At 38.5% G+C, this 17,444-nt stretch overlaps 1 protein-coding gene across 2 annotated transcripts; it reads right to left on the reverse strand.

Moving 5' to 3' along the window:
* Window positions 1-1,774: 1,774 nt before the first annotated feature.
* On the reverse strand, window positions 1,775-14,945 carry parp14rs1 (poly(ADP-ribose) polymerase family member 14-related sequence 1). Of its 2 annotated transcripts, XM_053329173.1 has the most exons (18): window positions 14,734-14,945; window positions 14,499-14,599; window positions 13,574-13,604; window positions 12,158-12,262; window positions 11,240-11,530; window positions 10,311-10,535; window positions 7,104-9,349; window positions 6,672-6,902; window positions 6,138-6,359; window positions 5,877-5,955; window positions 5,479-5,625; window positions 5,297-5,359; window positions 4,928-5,104; window positions 4,517-4,735; window positions 3,801-4,415; window positions 3,428-3,564; window positions 2,941-3,115; window positions 1,775-2,083 (listed from the first exon to the last, which is right to left on the reverse strand). In XM_053329173.1, the coding sequence occupies exons 1-18, from the start codon at window positions 14,906-14,908 to the stop codon at window positions 1,800-1,802; spliced, it is 5,523 nt and encodes a 1,840-aa protein (XP_053185148.1). In that variant the 5' UTR covers window positions 14,909-14,945; the 3' UTR covers window positions 1,775-1,799. The 2 variants fall into 2 exon arrangements, with proteins under 2 accessions (XP_053185148.1, XP_053185149.1); XM_053329174.1 differs by lacking the exon at window positions 12,158-12,262.
* Window positions 14,946-17,444: the final 2,499 nt, after the last annotated feature.

Consider the following 17,444-nt stretch of genomic DNA (forward strand, 5'->3'; position numbering starts at 1 on the left):
CTCAAATAGACTTCCACTCACTGATGCTGTTCTTGTTCTTGGTGGCTTGACTCCATACTAAAACACCTCATCCTGGTACCATCGGTACATTAAAGTACATTTTCACAGAGGTAGAAGAAGTATTCAGATCCTTCACTTCAGTAAAAGCACCAATACATAAATGTAAGAAGAATACTAATTTAAAAATGAAGGCATGAAAAATCCAACTTAAGTATAAGTACGCAAGTATTAGCATCTTGATGTAGTATGCAGTATTACAGTCAAAGTAGTGGTTTGGTCCCTCTGACTGATACATTATTATATATCACATCATTAGATTATTAATACTGAAGCATCAGTGTTAAAGCAGCATGTTACTTTTGTAGCTGCTGGAGAGCTGCTGGAGGTGGAGCTAGTTTACACTACTTTATAATTAATTTAGTTCAGTGGTTCCCAACCTAGGGACCCTCTAAATGGTCACCAGATAAAACTGAGGGGTCATGAGATGATAAATAGAAGAGAAAAGAAAAAAACACAATTCTGATACACTATCTGTTTTCAGTTTTTGTTATTCATTTTTGGTTAAATATTGGACCATTTGAACATTTATTGAAATTAAAGGGCTTAAGAAATGTTTATGATGCATATACAGTAGATGTACACATTTAATTCACTGGAAATCATGGCATCATTGCATAAATATTTGGATATATGGGTCTTTATTTATTCTGCACAAAACAAATACATTTTCATATTTCTAAAATGTAATCACAAAACATTGCAACATGTGAGGTTTAAAGTCATTTATTTATTCTTCTGTTTGAATCTACTGGCAGTTGTTGGTGTTTTGCGAAGAGAAAGGCGCTTCTATTTATTTACAAAGTGCTTGTTGTGCACTGTAACTGTAATTGTGTACTTTTATAGGTACTGTAAGAACAAGAAAAACACATTTCAGAGCTTAACTTAAAGTTTGGAAGTTGCATCTGGAGAAGGACATTTCTACTGAGAATTGGAGGGAAGTTTGTGTTGATGTTCAGACATAATCAACACTTTGTTGCAACTGCTTTAGTACAACTGCATGATTTAAATTTATGTAACTCCCGTTAAACTGAATAAATATAATGGCAATTTTGCATTAAATGTTTCTCTGATGTCAATTTGGAAATCATTGACTATTTTCTTTCTTACTTTTCCTTGTAATTGAATAGTCGATAAAAGTGGGTAGAAAATAAAAGGACAGGATCTTGGTTGCTATTTCCTTAGACTGTAAATCATGTGAAAACTATTCAATTTACTTCTAATTCTGTTTTAAACTTTAAATTAACTACACATAACACAAGCACACTAATGAGTAGAATGGTTTAAGTTTTATTTGAACTGGCTTGTTAACAAGAAAAGCAGCTGACTTTCAATTTTACTTTCATAACCAAAAGTGATTGTTAACCTGATTTAAACATGCATAAACAGACATTTCCTGGAATTGATTCAGATTCTTTCCATCAGCGTCTCAGTAGCAATAAACTCCACACAGTTAAACAGTGTCCCTTTTTCTTTTCAACCATTTCTTCTTACATGATCCTTCTATGTTCACAGAGACATTTTCAAGGCACTATGTGGCTCTGACAACAAATACTTTCATGACTGAACCAATTAATAATTGCTTGTAAATTTGGAGGTGACAATGATTATATATGGCATACGTTTAAACGGTTTAGAGGATCACAAAATCAAAAATATGACATGGTTTAAAGAACAGAAATCAGCAGATAATTGGTGATAGTGTAAGGCAGTGTAAACAAGTACAGTCATTGTTTCAGTTATCACTTGAATGTAATCAAATATTCAGGATAAGCCTGGGAGTCGTGGAAGATAACGAACATGACAGGGGCGGCCGTGTTGTTAACGAGGCTGTCGTACTTCTGAACACCGACGGTGCCCTTGGTGGGTGGTACAATCATGCCTTGTTGTCCGAGCGTGTAATCCCCGGTCAGCACACGACAGAGGTACATGCACTTCTCTCCTTGTGCATTTGGCGGGGAGTAGGTGCCACTTGCAGAGTAGCTGGCATTGACAGCAAAGTATGTGCCATTGCCATAACAAGCAGCTGAAAACAGGATAGCAGCAGTTATTGAGATGTGAGATATTTGTAGTAAAGTAAATATTCAGAAACAAATGAATATTTCACTACTTTCCTTGTTTTGATCAGGGAACCTTTATAGAGCTTTAATAAATAGTGGGTCTATTATAATATAAGCACAAAGACTAGCAGAAAGTTTTCTTTTGGACAGAACCCGAGAACTCAAACCAAAGTCTGTCTTTAAATAACAGTCAGGTGGTGATATGATCAGTGAAAGAGGTTTTCCTCGCTGTAATCATTGCTCTTGCTCATACTGACTATTAAAAGATTTCCCTCAAATGTGTCTCCAGTCTAAGTGATGGGAGCCATAATCCACACATTTTGTGGTATATTACATGTTAAAGTTGATGTGAAGCTTGTCTGAGGCTTCAGCAGTCTGATTTAGTCATATCAAGTAGATATCTGACATATTCATAGTCTTTTTATTATCAAATCTTTGTGTTTCCTCAGACAGTGTTTCCCTGTTGATCTATAATGGGAGTATAGTAACAAAAAGAGGGACTTTCAGAATTTCAAAAATTGTGAATCCATCCTTTAAATGTGGTGTAAAAACTTACAATAAACATGAAAAGAATGGGATGTATAAGCCAAAGCTCAAGTCACATGGTTATTTATATTATATCACTTTGCAGTTTTTCAGTAGAGATGGAGAAGTCTCAAATTAATATATATATATTGTATTAAATAATCACAATGTCCTTCGTTTAAGTCTGACCAGGGACCATTAGTAAGACATTACTCGCTCACCTCTCATATTCTCTCTCTGTCTACTCACTATTGACTCTCTATTAAACGCCTTAAAATGCCCCCCAAAAAATTCTCACCATTCTTTCCTGCATAACTCCTGTTGAAGCCAAGCTCATTGATGATGGACACAGTGGAGTGGCAGGTGCCATGGAAGAGACGTTTCTCATTGTTCTGATGACCATTTCTCTGCTCCATGTCACGCTTCTTGATCTGGAGGCCCTTCCATAATATTGGATTCTGGATCCGCTCAATCTAAGAAAAGGGAAAAACACATTTTTGTGAATTCTGTTCTCTCTTTATGTTTATTACTTTAATTGTTTTGTCTGTAAAAGTGTGGGCATTAGAAACTGAAAGAGTTCATCTAGATGTGATTCACTAGATAGTATGTCAGATCCTGATATATTTCACTTTAGGAGGAACAAAGTCTGGCTGAGTAGCTCAATCAAAGTGAATAGAAGGAAGTCAGTCAGCAAATTCCTGCTCTATTAACTTCTGTTCTCAGTTCATTGTCATAGCTGAAACATCATTCACTTTTACAGTCAGTGCGAGTTATATGTAGACTACCTTAATAACAGCTTGCTTGCAGGTAGCCTGAAACAGTTTCAGGACTTCATTGTGCTCTGCCGTTCCAGCCTGGATGGTGACAGCATGACTCGATGTGTTGGCTGGCATGGCATCCCATTCCTCCGGCACATCTTCATCTAGTGGCATAACAAACTGTTTCATTTGTATCATTCTATCAAAACGCATTATATCTCAGTTTAAACAAATCTGTGTGGACAACTGGATCCTGACAATTAGAGAAATCGAAGCTACAAATAATTTTGGTTTGAATGTGCTTATTTCTGGTTTTGTATTGAAACTTTTAGTGGTTACTAGCGCATTATTGTCTCTATGTGACAGGCCAGATGCAGAACTGCATATATCAGTGAAATACCTTTTAGTTTGTCAATTCGCTTTATCTGTAGGGTATGTCCCTGGTTATCAGTGGCAGGTCCATCTGGCATAGTGACAGTGTAGTCTTGACCCATGACTGTGACTTTCACTTGACGCAGTTTATTTCCCAGTGCTTCTTCAAGCAGGAAGTTGGTTTTTGAATCAAAACTCTGAAACTGAGACCCATTCTGCTGGTACTGCCAGTCCGCCACTGTGGCTGCCAGATCCTCTCTTCTCTTCATGTCTTCCTCATCTCTTGCCATCCTCAGCATCTTTTGGATCTCAATGTTGGCTTTGAGCACATTCTTGCTGATTCCCTCAATAACCATTGAAATTTGGCCGTTCTTGTTTTCAGTCCATATGCTAACGCCCATATTCTTCTGGATGTCAACAATCTTCTGGTAGTCTGGATCAGATAAGCTAAGGATGTTGTTGTCATCAATCGAGATGGTTTCGTACTCTTTCGATATGAGGTTGTCAATCCGCTGCTTGGCTTTGTCTACAGCAGTCTGTGAGTCACCGCAGATGTGGAAGCAAGCACCGTCCACTTCAAGAGCCTTAATGACAAAATCTGCTTCTTTCTTTGGTTTGTCAGCACTTTCACCAGTAAAGAATGCTAAAGGAACAAATTACAAATTTCACATTAGATTCTTACATTAAAAGCTGATGATGGATAAATGAATATAAACACCACTTGATTCATTTTACTGTACTTACATTTGATTTTGGAGCCAAGGTTTTCCCAGAGGCCTCCTTTACTCTTGGGTTCAGTGGCTTCCCTGTGGTGCATACTTTTGTAGAACTCTGTAAGCATGGGTGCCTGGAATATAACAATCCTGACTGTCTTCAGGGGGCTGGAAGTATTTTGGCTCAACACATCAATCACTGCATCCAACATGGCATCCGCGACCTGCCCTGCCTTTACATTACCTTGACCTAAAATAGATTAGAATAAATGACAGACTTTTGTTAGAATCAAGGTAAATCTTCACCCAGCCAGAGAGAAAAAATCTAACAAAAAGAAGACAATAAAACCACATGGATGAAGTTTTTTAAATGTTCACAAACACACTCAGCTGAGATGAATTTGAGGATAAATATTAATGTCATCCTGCTGATATATCTTACCTGTGCCAATGGCAGGAAAGGAGACAGAAGTGTGTGAGTTTTTCACACACATCAGGAGAGCATCTTTCACAACCTTTTGGATTTTTATAAGATCCGTTTGTCCGACCAGGTGGAGGATCTTCTTACACTTCAGGTTACCTGGCTGGGTCATTATGATGCCTGGGTTAGGCTGCGCACCTAAAAGAATAGGCAGTGGATTTAAATGTGAGTGTGTGTATCACACTTGTTTTCTGAGCAATTTTGTGTTATGGTGTGGACTAAAGGATTGGATTAATAACTGACTGCATGAATCCATGTCAAGACCCACAAATATGGCTACACCTGGGCTGTAAAAATATATCTGTTTCATTGTCATAAAAGCATTTTTACCCAGGGTTTGGCATTCTGCTTCAACAGCCTGACCAGCTGCATCCAGAATAGCCTTGGATACTCCTAGAGAAGAAAAGATATTTAAATTTAAGCTAGAAGTATGATTCATCTAATGTATGGATACAACTGTAATGGTTTCAAAATGTGAATTTTTTAAATATTTCAGTTCTGGGATTACATACCTGACTTGAGAGTGAACCCCTCATTGGAGGAGTTCACAATGACATCACTGGTCTCTTTGGTAATGTCTCCTGTCACCACCTGTATAACCACAGCTCCCATTTGGGTCTCGTGCATTCCTGAGCTTGAGGTGATTTTAGAAAAGGGACCTTGCAGCAGTACAAAAAAAACATAAAAGCAAAGTAAAAATACAGATAGTTACAGATTAATACTTACTTACTTATTAATACTTATTTTTACTGCTGCCCAAACTATGTGAACACTAATGATACAGTATAGTATCACTTATGATGCGAATTTATCATTAGCTCATAGGAAAACTGCTGATTTCATCTCTGCAGATTTTAAATAATCATTGCATTATAGTTGCACATTACAAGGTTACAGCAGTGTTGTTTACCTGAACTTTGTGTGGAACTGGAGGCCACCGGACCAGACGAGATGTTGGAGAACTTCTGTTTAAATTCGTCAATAAAAGCCTGATGGAAACAAACAGAGGAATGTCTTCTACAGAAACACTCACAAAGAAGTTAACAGTGATGTAGTGGTGAGATATTACTGGTTGATACTGGTGATTTATCACAAATTTGATTTCATGGTTACATTTTCATTTAGCCCTCTAAGCATGATAGTACAACTGAGCTTTTTTTTCTTTCCATACCTGGATAGTGTCTGCATCTTTTGGGTAAAGGACAATCATGACCTTCTTCAGGTGCTTAGGTTTCTTCTTACTGCTGAACGCTATGGTTTCATCCAACATCAAAGAGGCCACAAGGTCTCTTGGGAAGCCCAGATTTCCGGAGCCAATGGCAGAAAAGGATATGGAGGTCAGACCGCTGGCCTCTGCCTTGCTCAAGCAGTCCTTGAAAATGTCACTCAGTGCCTATAAGGTATAATTTCAAGGAATTTAATATCTAGGTGTGAGATATATACGTTTATGCTACTGCTGCAGGCATTTATTAGTCCTTGCCTCTATTATATAATACACCTTTGTCCTGTGACCTCACACAGAAAGGCTCAAAGCAACGTGTCTTACATTGCACAAATTAGAAAGATAATGTTTAAAGAATTGCTGTCACAGAAATAAATGAAAAAAGATCTCAGATATTTTTCTTACAATGTGCTTTCATTTGATCTGAAAATATATAAACTAAGGACTGAATTAGCAAATTCTAAGTATGATTTAAGACTTCACCTTTTCAGTTGCGCCTTGTCCATTGTTCCAGTGAGGTGCAATTGCATGAAACACATGTTTGCACTTCAGGTTGCAGCCATCAGTTACAATCACTTCACCAACATTTCCTTTTGCATTCTTTGCCTTTACTAACTGCTGCAGTTTGGGTCCAGCCGCACCCAGGATGGCACTTGAAACTGCCCCTCTGTTCAGTGCAAGATCTTCAGACGCAGTATTCACGATAACTTCCGTCTAAGGATGTGTCAATAAGATATTATCAATTGCAACAGTCAAGAATCAGTGCAACAATCTAAACAAAATCAGTCAAATCCTGTGAGACCCCATCTTACGGTCAATAGTTAATGCTATAAAATGTAGTCCTGTCAAAACGTTAAATGCTTACACAACTTGTTTACTTTTGGTGAGGAAACATAAAAAAATATATAAAATTACCGTGGCATTCTCGATATTTCCTGTCGTCAGAATGATACCCATACCCTCTTTGGTCAGCCCTTGACACAAGCAGTTTGGGTCAGATGCAACCTGTTTCACTGGTGATTTGACAGTCTGGGTAGGAGTTTGCTGAGAAGAACTGACACCATGATTTCCAAACTCCTGTCTGACAGCTGCCTCCATAGCCTGAACAGCGCCATCATCATTGTTCACGAAATGTATCCTCTTCAGGGTGATGTCGTCATACTTGTCCTCACAGTGTTCCTTCACTGCTTTGACGATGGTGACAGCACACAAATTGAGAGGAAAGCCCTGATTTCTGCTGATGGCAGGCAGAGCCACAGAGACACAGCTATGCTGCTCAGCGAGGTCTAAGCTTCCTTTAACAGCTCTTTTCAATAGCGCCAGAGCCTTTTTGGGGTTGGTAGGATCAAAATTGGGTCCCACAGCATGGATGACTTTTTTACAGCAAAGCTGGCCTCCTGCACCAGTTATCACAGTGTCTCCCGGCATGAGTTGTCCTTTTGACTTAATTAGTTTGTCACATTCATCCTGGAACTGTGGACCAGCAGCCTTCAGTAGTGCTGCCGAAAGACCTCCATTGTGATCCAAGTCCTTATTAGAAGCATTGACAACTGCGTGCACTGGGTAACTGCACATATCTGCTTTGCAAACAGCTATTTCTACTCCATCAGGTGTCTGAACCTGGTACACAGGCTTTTGTACTTGTCTAAAAGTGTCATCCTTCTGTCCATCCTTAGTCTCATTCACCAGCTGGACCAGGCAGCCAGTTTCAGTCATGAGTGAATGAGCATACATAGCTTCATTATCCTTGAAGAACTTCTTCACTCCAGGCTTGGATACCTTTAAACTTTCAAAGTAGACAGAAGAGACTGAGTCTTCAACTGAGGTTTTGCAGTCTGTGACATTGACTCTGGACCCACTTAGATAGATGGCCTCTTTTTGGAAAGACACCTCCACTTTGCCTGCCACTTGCTCCAACCAAGATGTGTGATGTTTTTTAATGTACTCAACTATGGTGTTGTTCTTCACTGCAACAACTTCTTCAACTTGAGCATTTTGCTGTAAGTAGTCATCAAGTTTACTGCTAACTCTTGCGACTGTATCCTTGTTGCCAGACACCACAACTTGTGATCCTTTGGTCTGGATTTGAATTTTTCTGCACAACTCACTGTTGGCATTCTCTAACTGGAGGATCATTTTTTGCCACTCTGGCTTGTTCAGGACATTAATATCTTCAACATCAATGTGTTTAGATATTAGCAGCTTTCTCAAATGATCAACAGCATCATTCAGATCTCTGTCAGACACAGCAAGGAGCTGGACTCTTTGTGAAGCTATCTCAAATGCTGCATTAATTTTATTAGATGTGAGAAGAACCTTTGTCAGTTCCTCTTGGTCTTCGTCCTTCAACATGCTAATAACAAAGTTGTCCATTTCTAAATTCTGTTTTTTTAGTGCAAGCATTTGCTGATATATGATGTTTTGTACTGCCAAAACCTCTGGCCCTAAGCCAGTTACAATAAGATTCTGACCATCTTTTCCAGATGATATTTTGAGCTCTGGGTAAACCTGTAGCAGCTTGCCTTGAAGGCCATCTTGACACAGGATGTGCAAAACAGACGGTCGCACTTGGATCTCTTGGGTTATGCTTGATTTCTCCCTGTGGACCCTTTTGACAATCTTGTTTACAACTTCAGGAAGCGTTTTCTCTAGTCTGTTGACATCATCCACAAGACCAGCCACTGATAAGACACCACTGGTTTTGTGAGGCACAACAACCACATCTTCATTGAGGAGCATCTTTCTGATCTTATCCTCTGACTCTTCCCACACCTCTGACCCTAGCTGCAACTTCAGGGATTTGAATTTTGACACAGCTTTCACAAAGGCTGACTTCACTACGTCCGTCCATTCTTTGATGAGGTCTTCAGCATCCTTTTGTTGTAGCAATGTAGGAAAAGGGCTCAGGCACACAGTAGATTGTTGGAGGTTTACATTGCAGAAATGTTTTACCAAGTCACCACGAACTGTCTCTGCTGCTGATTTCCTGTCATTTAGGTATTTCCAGACAGCACCATCAATGGATTCAAATATTGCAGCAGGGAGTTTTAGCGAAGGCTTGTCTTTCCCATAAAGGGCTGTTCCCAGAGATTTGTAAAAGGGATACACTTTGATTTCTACCCCTTTGATGTGATGCTTCTTCTTCATGATGTCCTGAACAGCTATGGGAAACAAAATAATATAAAATCACATATAACATCAACTGTCACATTGTCCAGAATTGATTTAAATGTAATCTGATGTTTATTAACTTGTATATTCACACATTAACATTAAGGGCCCTATCTTGAGATCAGTGCACAGCGGATGGCGGGTGTGGCGCATGTGTCTTTGTTAGTTTCCCTCAGCGCAGTTGTCATTTTCTTGCCTTGCGTCCATGTTGTCTAAATAGCAAATGCACCTGCACCAGTCTGTTTGCCTATGGGCATGTTGGTCTCAAAATGAAGTGTGGTCAGGCGCATTGGTGTCACGTTGCTAGTTAAGGCAGAGGAAAGCGATTGCGTTACTGACCAAAAAAAACAGGTCTAAAGTCACTGGTGCATATTTCACGATCACGTACAGATCTGTAGATGTGCTGTGCGGGTGTCTTGTGAGACCACGCGGTATTTCAGTGATCGTGCAATATTTCGATGATGTTTACAGCTTTAGCAGTAGCCACAGAGTAAAAGCCATCAGGTAAGTGTGTATTTTAATAAACTCCTGATTTACTTAAAAACTTTTCAATGCATCAATTTATGAGTAAACACTCTATTTGTACCACTGTAGAAGTTTGATAACAATCCAGGCATTATTAGTGGGGTAATTTACGAGATACACTGGTGGTCCCGTTAGTGCCTGTACTAAGCCATTCGGCTGATAGCTCTAACTCCACTATTTTCCGACCAAATTAAAATAAACGGCTGAGGTGGTGTTTAGATAGACCTCATGGTACATATGACGCTAGGTCAAAATTATGCCGAACCATCGCTTTAAGTCCATCCCTTTTAGACCATGCGCCTGGCGCAGTGATCATTTTTCAGTCGTTAAAAATGCAAAAATGGATTTGGACACGCCGCAAAGGCCCACGCCATGTGCTATAGATCGTTAAAATGGGGCCCCTAATGTGTACTGTAAGTGCACTACCTCTATGGTCTTTAAAGGAGATGAGAGCGAACTGTTCCCCTTCATTAATGGTGACATTTTCCACATCCCAACCTGTATTTTCAAAATACAGACGGAAGTAATCTTCACTGAAATTTTTGATGTCATCAACGACAACTTGGTCTGTAGGTTCAAGAATACGGACTGACAATCCTTTATTCTTGAATGTCCTGTTTTGGGGGCATCTAGTCACAAAATGATTGTTTTCTGTGTGAGAGATATAAATGAAGGTAGTCAGACATGAATATATTCACAAAATAATACAAACATAAAGCAATTTTTGTGCTTTCCTGAATCTTCTTTGGTGGAAGCAGACCTACTCTTAACAAGGTTAATCAATTTTGTTAGTGTCACATTGTCCTGCTGACAGTTTAGCTCTCTTGCACTGATGAGCAGTGAGTGGCATCAATGAACCAAGGAACAGAGCCATGTACCATCAAAGTCTGGGAAAAAGAAGACTGCTAGCAAACAAAGTATGGATGTAAACAATGTCTCGAATCTTGAAAGAATAGGCATTGCAAGTGCAAAAATGCAATCAATATAATTCACACTGTGTTTTTTTGAGAAACACTGAATGCAAACCGTCTCTGTTAACCAGAGAAAACATGTTTTAGGTTACCTGTAATGTTCAATGACAACTAAATGAGAGTACAGCAGTTTGTCTGGCATATTGTGATTTATGCTGGCTCACAGTAGTAATTTTACAAAGACTTCCATTATTGAGGGTGAGGATTTCTTAGTGCCGTAGACTAGAATTGCATGTGTCAAAATTACTAGTGCTATCAGTTGTCTATTAATGTGGGGTGTGTGCAATGTTTGTTAATATTGAAAATGTGTGGAGATCAGGGGACTCTACAAATTGTCTGTAAGATGGCTAATATTACACATACATACACACACTAAATAAGTACCTTCTTCACTCTGGAAAGTCACAACAGCGGAGGAGAAGGCAGGAATGGCTTCCAAAGTGAAGCTTTGGGACGTAGATGAAGAGTCAAAATCCTTTGAAATGTTCTCCACCAGCATCTCCAAAAACTCTCCGTACAACTTATCTGGGATATTTTCTAAAACAGCAGAGTTGGATTGTAGTTCTTCTTCTGCTGTTTCATCCTCTTTGCCTTTCGCCACAGTCTCACTTTCGGCCGCTGGTGTGTGTTCATTACGTTCATCTGTACTCTGCTCTTTGTTTGTAGCAGCATCCTCTGTTAATGACATGGAGAGTAAGTGAGTGATCAAACATTTCTAAATTAAGTGAGATGATACAACACTAAATAATGGTCAATCGTGAATAAAATCTCTGTATGTGGGAAATGTTTTGCATGCATTAGATTTCCCCTTACAAAAAAAAGTCTTCCAAATTGATGTGCAGGTTAGTGCAACACTCAGTGAATGCATACAGTGAATGTATATCAATGCCAGTAACTTGCTCTTAAATGTCAGTAACATTATATCATTTTATATCATTTTCTAAAAATATGTTACCCTGCCTGCTCCATTATTAGTGGGCTACCAACATTCAAAGAGTTACCAAGTGGGCCCAGAATCAGTCTAAGCCCATGGCTCATTTTTGGGTGAAGATGGAATCACAAATGGCTCCAATTCATTCCATGACCTCCTGCCCTCTTGCCCCTATACCATGTATGCTGGCTGACTTATGAAAATATGAACTTATCTCCTTAAACCCTAAGATAACAGGTGGGAGGCAATACTAAAACAAGTGCATAAATCATCCCCATGCAGTAGGCATGGCCTCATTCATTTTAAAACAGTCCACCTTTCGTTCTCCATTCCCTCCTTTCTAGAACTAAATTGGCAAGGATATTTCCTACCATTAGCATCACCTGTGAGAGGTGTAGTGCAGCTCCAACGACTCTTTTTCACATGTTCTGGGCTTTCCCTATCCTTCGTCCTTTTTGGGAGGTGGTGTTCAGATCCTTAAGGGAAGCATATGGCATTACTATTGATGTGCAACCTCTCACTGCTCTGTTAGGTGTGAATTTAAATTAGTTAGTTAGTTTAAATTACTTAGTTTCTGCATGTCTTTATAGCCTCTTTACTACGAGGAGCATGTGTGCTCTGAATAAGAGAAAGGGGATGGACCTTCAGCCATTTTAGATCAGCACCATGACCTAAAACTGTAGTGTCGAGACAGGAGTGTGTGGATCGAGCAAAACTGAAACTGACTTCATTCCTGCTTTTTGTGAGGAAATCTGTGGTTTAGCAGTCTGCTGGCCTAAATGAGTGCTACATTGCACTCTGTGTGAAACTAGTGCAAAAGGATGTTAAGTTTCTCAAAATTGAAGCAACCACTAAAGCTGTTTAATATAAGATTATAAACCATTAGAAACAATGTTTTAATAAGGTCTGAATTTAGTGACTTTTTCCTTTAACAGAATCATGGATTTTAAAAACTTCCTTGAAAAATCGCACCTAGAAGAAAAACAGACATCCAACATGCCCTTTATAAATAAGAGCATTTCAAGATGGTGGCTTCTTGTATTAAGAAGGAACAAAGAGTCAGTCTGGCAAACCTCCAGGGATTTTAATGGAAGGAGTTTTTCCCGTCTAACTGCAAGCCAGTGCGCCAACCCCCAACATGCCTTGGCAGAATTAATCATCATAAATAACTTTCCACCTTTGGGGAAGAGTATGACTTTTAAACCTCTTCTTCTGAACAACTACTTGATATAACATTTACTAAAGTTAATGTAATGTGCAACAATGTGTGCTTGACACACACACACACACACACACACACACACACACACACACACACACACACACATACGTATATATGGGTGTGTGTGTATGTATATATACTAGATACAGTTAGGTCCATAAATATTTGGACACTGACACAAGTTTTGTTATTTTACCTGTTAACCAAAACATATTCAACTTACAGCTTCATGCATATGGATTTAAAATGCAGACTCTTCGCTTTAATTTGAGGGTATTTGCATCCAAATTGGAGAAAGGGTTTAGGAATTACAGCTCTTTAATATGTAGGCTTCCACCCTGTTTTTGAGGGGGTCATAAATAATTGGACAATTGATTTAAAAGCTGTATCATGGACAGGTGTGGACAATTATTTTGTTATTTCATCATCAATTAAATAACTGGAGTTGATTCCATGTGTGGTCTTTGCATTTGGAAGCTGTTCCTGTGAACCTACAACATGCAAACCTCAAGGTGCAAAGCATTCATAAACCTCAAACATATTTTCTGTTTAAAACAGTACTTACGGTTCTTGTTGAGTTCAACCGATTGAGTTTCCTGTATAGAAAGACAAGAATAACAATTTGATTAGTTACCTTTGCTTTGGATTGTTTTGGCATTTTTATGCAACCAGTTTCACACGGCACAATGCCCAGTGACTGTGACTGTCACGTGTTTATCAATTAACACATTCATGTCTTACACAGAAAAGCTTTCCATTTACTGTCTTCTATGACTTGTCTCATGATTAACATTGAGCTATGCCCCACAACAACAGCCTGTTTATTTACTTTTACAGCTTGTCCCACTCTGATTAGAACAAACTTTGCAACTTAACAGTCTGAGGAAGGGTTCAAGGTTCCTCACATGATGAGGAATAGGTGTGTGTTCAGCTGTTATCAGTGGTAAAAGTACACAGTATAAGGATTATAATAACATAAATGTTACGTTGTGAATTACACTTGCAATTATTGCAAATCATAGTCTGCCCGCCCCCTCTTATCTTCACCCAGGAGTTTGGAATTTCCCTCCAGGGTTCATTAAAGCATTATGTTTACCCATAAAATACAACATCATCTATTTGCTGATCATGTGTTACATAATCAACCTGAATCCATAAAGTAATTTGTAAAAGTGCATTAATTTCTCTGAATTGTTATGGAGTAGAGGTTTAATGTAGGAGCAAATATACTCAAGTACCTACAGTAAAAACTGTACTCAACTACCTAAGGACAGATAATTAATATTACAGGAATGACAGCAGTGATAGCAGGTTTCATTTGCTCTGTAACCAATGTTAGGTTAGGCCTCAAATCTATGCCCACTATAAATTAAACAAGATGTAGTTTGGCTGTCTTACAGACAAACACACTGGAACAAGTGCACACTACAGTTGCTGACACCGATTGTTGTATGTGACAACCTTTAAAAAGGCCTTGTGTACCCTCTTACCTGCTGTATGCCCTGATCTGTGGGTAAGCGAACTGTCATCTTCAACACGCCTTTATCCACATTGATCTGATGCGACCCTTTCCCCAACACGTTTTTCTGGTCTGAAAAGTTGTTTTTTTTAAGTTTTCAGTATCACGAAAGTCGATTAAGTATTAAAGTCGATGAACAATTAAAGTTAATTCAGTTCAAGTTTGTTTTTTTGTGATAAAGTCAGAGTCACACGGGCTAAACTTACCCTCCTCACTGCGGAAGCGCAGCAGCGCTGTCCTGCTGCCCTGTTCATAGTCGACTTCACAGTCTCCACCGCCAGATTTCTTACTCTGAAAGTATTTCACTAACTTGTTTTTTAGTTTTGGTATGTTGTTTTCTTCGAACTCAGCGAGCAGAGCACAGGAATATGCGTCGGCCATCGCTGCTGGTCCGACTGTCTCGGCTCAGCTGCGATACTTTCACTTTTGTTTCTCGGGAAATGAAACGCTGTGTTGTTGTCGACGTACTTGTTTTGGTGAATCCAACCCACCGTACTCCAGTTAAATGCAGAATAGAGGTTTCATGAAAGTTAAACTCGTGCAAAACTTAGCAAATAGCCTTAAGAGGCTGTTTGAAGAGGTCCAGTCTCTTTTATTCTATACTTGGGCTTTTTCGGGACTAGGTTAACATCTCAGCACGATAACACTAAAGAAAGAAAAAACATCATCATTGAGTGTAAATCACATTTGGGTGGTTGACGTCGCCTTTTTGTGGCCCTGAGTGTCAAAGATAAGTAAATAATAGAAAAATATGTGACACAATATTGTTTAAATGCTGTTCTACAGAGCATTCGTGGGATTAATCCTGTCCAGAGTCTGCTCTTCTAAAAGTCCAGGTGTAAGAATCAGCCCTAGACAAAAATATTTGTCCCAAAATTGGACATCATACAGTGTGCCATATTATGTTTTTTAAATGGGTAATGGGAGACCATTGGAAAGGTCCTCCTTCTTTCAGGAAGTAGGAAAACATCTCAGGCATTGAAAGGTTAATTATCTCTCTTCAGTCCACTTCTGCACCCTTTTTGCCAAAAATAAATGACCTTTTTGTCAATACTGCCTATCTATGTTGCAGTGAGGATGTTGTTAGTTTGTTACCACGTGACTCATTGTTGTGCTAAGTGCATGAAACATCATATGGTGAGACGCCACATCATATTCTGTGACAGGGTTTTCTCGTTACATTTATGCTATATTTATTTTTTAATATACTTTTTTAACAATTATATATAACATGTTGTTCCACAGTAATTTGTCTCAAATGCAAGAAAAAAATAGCTAAATGTGATTAAAGTGAGCTAAATATTAAAAATATATCAGCTATAAATCTGTAACCAAAATTTTACAGTCGGCTTCCTATAACGGAATATTCAATGAGTCACTAGATAATAATGTTGCAGTACCGCAGTATGGCCGGCAGATGGAGCCAGAGAGCTAAGACGTGATTTCTTGGCTGCACTGTGAACACATGATTTGTACTTAAAATAGTACATGCACACAAAAATGCATTTATATACAAACCGGGTAACACATTAAGGGGAAAATACTGAATAAAAGAGTGGAGACACATTTCAAATGCAGGTGCTTGCTTCTGTGCACCAGGGCTCAATGAAAATGATATAATTGAAATGTAAGGGCCTTTCCAGTCACCAGATCACATCTCAGGTGAACGCCTGCAAGATTTTGGGCCTAGTGTGTCAAACAATACTCTTCACCACCATCTCCAAATGATATAAAATAAACATTAATCTTCAAATCCAATAGTATTGTCTGATGCTGTATGTATTGTCTGATGATTTCAATGTAACTCCTGAATAAATATAATGGTGATTTTGTTCTAAATATTTCTCTGATGTCAAATTATAAATTGTTGATTATTTTCTTTCATACTTTTCCCTTTTTACTTGTAATTTAATAATCAATAAAAGTGGGTAGAAAATGACCGGGCAGGACTTTGGTTGCTATATCCTTAGACTGTAAATCATGTGAAAACTATTCAATTTACTAACAATTCTGCTTTAGACTTTAAATGAAATACACATAAACCAATCTACCCATTAGTGTGCATGTGTTAAGTTTTATTTGAACTGCCTTGTTTACTGGAAAAGCAGTTCACTTTCAGTTTTACATTCAAAACCAAAAGTGATTGTTAACTTGATTTAGACATGCATAAACAGACATTACATGGAATAGATCCAGGTTCTTTCCATCAGCTTCCCAGTGGCCATAAATTATGTGCAGTTAAACAGTGTACATTTTCTTTTCCATCCATTTCTTCTTATTCCCTAAAATGACTTTTTGAAGTTTGGGATGTCTGGTGTAACTACTTATAGATTTTAAGATTTACTTGCTAAGATGTGCATGTTTATGTAATTAGCATAATTAACTCATTATCAGGTAAAATAAAGACTTATGACTGGAATAGCTACTTCCACAATGAAAAGCCTCTTTTTACTTATTTTTGTCATGATTCTATGTAATGATTTGTAGCAGTATTTAATAGAAAATAAAACCTGTGTTCATTTTCCTGAGCAGTCTCCAAACGTGAATCCTGTCAAAAATGATTGACCACCTGCAGCAGACTCAGGTAGCATTAAGGCAGTCGGATTGTCATTTGAACCAGCTGTATTGAAAGATCTAGCCCACTTTATTAATCCATGCAAGCTATCTTTTGTTCTTTTCATATTCAATTGAGAATTGATCAAGATCACTCAGTATTTTGTTATTCGTTTATGAATCCAACAAAAACTATATCATGGTATGTTATAATCTTCTTAAACTTATACAAGTAACTGGTCCATGGCCTTTTTTTCATTTCCTATCGTTGACTTGAGCTCAAAATTGAAAGACAATTAACAATCTGTTAATTGTGTGTGTGTGTGTGTGTGCGTGCGTGTACGTGAGCGTGTGCATGTAGCGC

Source organism: Scomber japonicus, chromosome 11 (assembly GCF_027409825.1).
Source record: "Scomber japonicus isolate fScoJap1 chromosome 11, fScoJap1.pri, whole genome shotgun sequence".
Classification (NCBI taxonomy): Eukaryota; Metazoa; Chordata; class Actinopteri; order Scombriformes; family Scombridae; genus Scomber; species Scomber japonicus.